The sequence below is a fragment of the Hyperoodon ampullatus genome (assembly GCF_949752795.1).
Source record: "Hyperoodon ampullatus genome assembly, chromosome: 2".
Taxonomy (NCBI): Eukaryota; Metazoa; Chordata; class Mammalia; order Artiodactyla; family Ziphiidae; genus Hyperoodon; species Hyperoodon ampullatus.
This window is the reverse complement of record NC_136915.1, coordinates 111,111,338-111,116,977: the sequence shown is the minus strand read 5'-3', so window position 1 is coordinate 111,116,977 and position 5,640 is coordinate 111,111,338. Positions and strand designations below refer to the sequence as shown.

General features: G+C 40.7%; 1 protein-coding gene across 1 annotated transcript; it reads left to right on the top strand.

Moving 5' to 3' along the window:
- The first annotated feature begins 2,570 nt into the window (after positions 1-2,570).
- On the top strand, positions 2,571-3,313 carry LOC307048320 (lysosomal-associated transmembrane protein 4A-like). The gene has a single exon (XM_079697371.1). The coding sequence runs from the start codon at positions 2,582-2,584 to the stop codon at positions 3,281-3,283; it is 702 nt and encodes a 233-aa protein (XP_079553497.1). The 5' UTR covers positions 2,571-2,581; the 3' UTR covers positions 3,284-3,313.
- The last annotated feature ends 2,327 nt before the right edge of the window (positions 3,314-5,640 follow it).

The following is a 5,640-nucleotide window of genomic DNA, read 5'->3' as shown; positions in this document are numbered from 1 at the left end:
GCTGCTTATAGAAGCCAACAGATGAAGATAATATTTCCAAGCCAATAAATATGCCTCTGGGGCCTCTAATTTCAATGCAGCTTGTGACTAGAAAATTCATGAACAATTTCATTCTGATTTCAGATTTGGCTAGGAGGTCAAAACAGTATTTTCTCATTTTTACTAATCCTTTCATCCGTATTCATAAATTTAAACCAAACACGCAAAACCAACTCAGACACCCAGATGGAACAGCAAGCAGGAACAAGTTCCTGTCCAACGAGAAATCAATGCAATACAGAATCTATGTCCAGTCTAAACAACTTTCTATGGATGAAGATGGACTCAATTTTGTTTAATTTTTAATTTTCTTTATAATAACAAGAACCAGATAAAAATAGGTGAACTGATTTTATTAAAGAATTTTTTAGGGAAAAAGTTGAATACAGTCGGCCCTCTGGTATCCTCAGGCTCCGCATCCTTGGATGAGGACGGCTGACTGTACTATGCCATTTTATAACAGGGACTTGAACATCTGCAAATTTTGGTATCGCTGAGGGTCCTGGAACCAATCCCCCCATGGATGCTGAGGGACTAGTATATTAACACTTTTCCTCAATTAAAATGTCAATATTTCTACCAAAAATAGAAATTTTCAAAGTATCAGAAGACAATGCCTTAATATAACCTTTCCTAGCCTGCCTATTAAACTTTGATATAAATCATGCATCATAGTTTCAATGCTTGAGTCTAACTATATTTTCACAGTCCTGTTAATTTTATTAACCAGGGAGATGCTAGGAAATAACATTGATTGAGATGTAATACATACCAGGTACTATGTTAGATGTTTTATATATATCATCTTTTTTAATCTCCCTAACAACCTCATAAGTAATTGTAGTAAACCCTGGATAGGTTTCAGGCTGCCCAGCATCTGAATTCCCTGCATGTGTTTGAGGAATTCTCTATCTTAGGAGTCTTGTGGGACGCAGTCTGGCTCCCTCTAAAAGGTTGGGAAGCCAGGTACTCATTTTCTAAGACTCCCTTACAACTAGGAAATTAGCAGGAGACCTGCGCCACCTATCAGATAGACAGATCCAGACTTGAATCAGAAGCTAGTGACCCAGAGAAGCAGGAACTATGAAGAATCTCTGCTAATTAAATGCTTACCTGTGGTCACGTGGCATAAAGAACCAAAGCAGGGAAGATATGACGGCCAGAACAATCATAGACCAATATGAACAGTATAGGGAATTCCATTCCAAGGACTATGTAGTAGAGTGGTTTCTTCTAATATTACTGGACAGAACGAAGACAATAATAAGCACAAATTCCTACATTTTACCTGCACAACGTAGACTGAAATCCAAAACTATATAACTCAAAAATTAAAGCTCTCATCTGTATTTTACCACAATTTTTTTAAATGCTTAAAAAATAAATATAAAACTCTTATCTCTTATGGCCACAAGACTGAGATAGTCACGAAACATCACAAAGTTTCATTCTGTGGGTCACCAAATTATATGTTCAATTCATAGCCTTGCAAGACCTTTTGTGTGAGATTCAGGGCACTGAGCATAAAGAATTTAACTCCAAGTACAGGCATACCTCATTCTATTGCACTTCAATTTATTGCACTTCACAGATACTGCATTTTTTTACAAATTGAAGGTTTGTGGCAACCCTGCATTGTCAGATGATAGTTAGCATTTTTTAGCAATAAAGTATTTTTTAATTAAGGTACCATACATTGTTTCTTTAGACCTAATGCTATTGCACACCTTATAGTGTAAACATAACTTTTATATGCACTGGAAACCAAAAAATTTGTGTGACTCAGTTTACTACGATATTTGCTTTATTGCAGTGGTCTGAAACTGAGCCCACAATATCTCCAAGGTATATCTGTACTGGAATTGGGAAATATGGTATCATTTGGCCAACTCAGAGCACTCAAAAATCTCACTCTCACTGAATCTTCTTCATCAACCAAAGCTGCCACTCCCTCCTTGTCCAATGAGACTGTTACAGCCTCCCCTGATGATTCTGCCATTTGAGTGAGGCACTGCACAAGGGGAAGCCAGTTCATCTCCTATCAGTTGACCCACACCGACACTCATTGTCCTGAGCCTTTGACCAGAGCAGATCTCAACATGCTGTGAAGAGCCAACTACAAGGTCAGACTCCTGATGCCACTGGTGAAACGGCTTTCTGCTTGTTACAGAGTTGTTAGAGATGGTTGACCCTGAATATTAAGAGGAAATAGGGATGCTGCCATATAATAAGGTTGGGAAGAGGATGGCTGGATGCAGGAGATCCTTGGGGTAACTCCTAGTACTGCCATGATGACCAATGGCCAGAATGAAAAGATACAGGTAGGACTGCCAAGGGCTTGGATCCCCAGGAGTGGAGGTTTGGGTCACACCACCACTGTATAAAGAACATCAGGCGAAGAGTCTGGCTGGGGCCCGGGCCGGGGGCGGGCTAGAAAACGCGTCGTTTGATTTTGGACAGTGACAGAGTTATCTGAGTTCAACCGCTGGGCGGAAGGCGTTTGTCAGGGCCCCGGCCAAGAACGGGGCCCGCCAGATTCCCAATGGTGTCCATGACTTTCAAGCGGAGCCGCAGCGACCGGTTCTACAGCACCCGGTGCTGCGGCTGTTGCCATGTCCGCACCGGGACGATCATCCTGGGGACCTGGTACATGGTCGTCAACCTGTTGATGGCAATTTTGCTGACTGTGGAAGTAACACATCCAAACTCAATGCCAGCTGTCAACATTCAGTATGAAGTCATTGGCAATTACTATTCGTCCGAGAGAATGGCTGATAATGCCTGTGGTCTTTTTGCCGTCTCTGTTCTTATGTTTATCATCAGTTCAATGCTGGTATACGGAGCAATTTCTTATCAAGTGGGTTGGCTGATTCCGTTCTTCTGTTACCGGCTTTCTGACTTCGTTCTCAGCTGCCTGGTTGCTATCAGTTCTCTCACTTACTTGACAAGAATCAAAGAATATCTGGATCAGTTACCTGATTTTCCCTATAAAGATGACCTCCTGGCTTTGGACTCCAGCTGCCTCCTGTTCATTGTTCTTGTATTCTTTGCCTTGTTCATCATTTTTAAGGCTTATCTAATCAACTGTGTTTGGAACTGTTACAAATATATCAACAACAGAAACATGCCAGAGATTGCTGTGTACCCTGCCTTTGAAGCACCTCCACAGTATGTTTTGCCAACCTATGAAATGGCAGTGAAGATGCCTGAGAAGGAACCACCACCTCCTTACATACCTGCCTGAAGAAATTCTGCCTTTGTCAATAAACCCTATACCAGCAAAAAAAAAAAAAAAAAAAAAAAAAAAAAGAACATCAGTCTGCCAAGATAAAAGGATGTGGAATGGGGGAATGAAGGAGGGAAGTCAAATACTTACTTTGGCCTTGTGACCTGATGCAGTAGCACGGAATACAGCATTTATCCATAGTTTCTTTCTTGCAATGATATATATGTAAATACATATTTAAACTAATTTTCTCTTTCTCTCTCTTACATAGGGTATGTTGGTGATGATTAACTTTACAACTCAGTCTATAATATTACAGAACACTGAGATGGGATCATGCTACACCTGAAGAAGGAATGGACACCACCTAAAGATCTTGAATATGGAGATGAACAAATGAGATTTTTGTATGCCCCTTGGGGGAAAAGTGAAAGCATTTTAAATTATACAAATTATAGTTGCATTAGGTTGAGTGGGAGAAATTTTTTCTTTTGGAAGTATAAATATAGGGAAAAGGAGGTAGGTCACTGTTGGGCTACCAATGGAATGGACTCCAGTAGGGGGTGTTTTTTGGGTTTTCTTAGGGGTTTTTTGAGCTACCTGGCATCTGGATCCTCTTCCTGTGTTTGGAAATTTTCCAGTCTTCAGAGTTTGGGTGAATGGGGAGAGCCCACCTCTCACTACTGAAAGCTGAAACACTACACACTTGCTTTCACAGATTCCTTCACTGCTACAGAACAGCAGATGACCTAAGTTCTCCAAGCAGACACACCTTGCCCCAAACATTGAATTGGAAGTTAGTGATACTAGTTAGAGACTGCAGAGAATCCACTGACTCGGTGGCGGGGCAGGGGGGCAGCAATCCTGAGTTTCCATAAGCAGAGAGGGTAAAGGTACCATATAACATCCAGTGTCCAGTGTCAGCAGCATCAGTGTCTAGCTTCAGGACACTGCTGTCTCCACCTGTGGAGGAGAAGTATTTGTAACATACTTCCCCTGTAGTCCTGGCAGCTGCCTGGCCTCTCCTGTTCCTATGCATTTTCCTTTCTCAAGACTCCATGAGTTATCCAATACCGTTTTAATAAATCCTTATCTGCTTAAGTGTGCAATTAAATGTGTAGTTGGTTTCTGCTGTTATAAACTAAGAACCCTGGCTAACACAGGTGGATGTTATCTCATTTCCCTCACAGGGAAATCAAAATCTTAGAGAGATTAAGTGACCCACAAAATAAGACATAACCCAGGAGTGGCAGGGCTGGTTTCGATCTAGGCCTGTTTGTCTCTCTTCATCTGTGCTTTTCCCACTCTGGCACACTACAATATCCAGAACTGAAATCCTTCAAATCAAAGACACTGTTAAATTAACGTAGAGAAAGTCAGGCACAACATTTCAATGGAAGATCAGGAAAAATCATTTTTTTCCAGCAACATTCTCCAAATTCCACTTATCAGAATCAACCACCAGAGTAGAAAGCACTGGAATGCAATATTTCCATCCTCTTCAAAACAAACCTGTTTCCTTTCTCTGCCAGAGTGCGCCAGGAAAAAATGTTCCTAAGAAAGCTAAGAAAAAGTCAAAAGACTGTATCTTTTTTCCTCCTGCTATAAAGTGGAAACAATCTTTTGAATAATTAATTGACTATATAATTAAGGGATATAACTCCAGGGAGACTCAGAGTCCTCTCTTCCATTAAACAACTGTGGGAGGTACACACACTCTAAGTCAACAAGGCCAGCCCTTTCACAAGAACACAGAGTTGGCTCCATGCCTGTTTTGATTAGAACACCACACTGCCTCTTCCTCTCAGAGATCTTTCGACTTGTTGTGTCTTGTATTCAGTGGGCACCCAATAAATACTTACTGAACAAATAGATCCTCGCCATTCCTGTATTAAGAGTTCAAAGCCATCTAACTTGGAGTTCATATCCTAAATATATGGAGGATCTGAAAATTAGAAATTATTTTCATCTTTTTTGAAGCTTCTTTCATTCATTTTGTCAATGCCCCAAATTACATTCCTTGATGTTGTTAGTGCTAAAGAAGACGAACTGGAAGCAAATTAAGCAAAACCAACAGGGCCAGACCTTCTTTCTAAAAAGGATCCCTAGAAAAGCAGAGAATTCCATGGGACAGGGATGAAAAGCTCTGCCCAGAAGGTAGGGTGTTTTTAGTCCCTGATGCCTGCTCTCAAAGAATGTACACTAATAGAATTAGACATGCTATTTCCTTATGCCTGAACTAAAAAGAAAGACAAGACCTATCATTCTCAGTGTCTGGGATTCCCTTCTACCTACTCTGGGAAATCATTTATATCAGATAAATATTTTCATCCCCTTCAGGATCAGTAGGCAGTGATTCTGAAAATAAAACTCAG

Bases quoted from the DNA above. Each gene is read 5' to 3' on its own strand.
- LOC307048320 (XM_079697371.1), top strand. From the start codon at position 2,582: ATGGTGTCCATGACTTTCAAGCGGAGCCGCAGCGACCGGTTCTACAGC.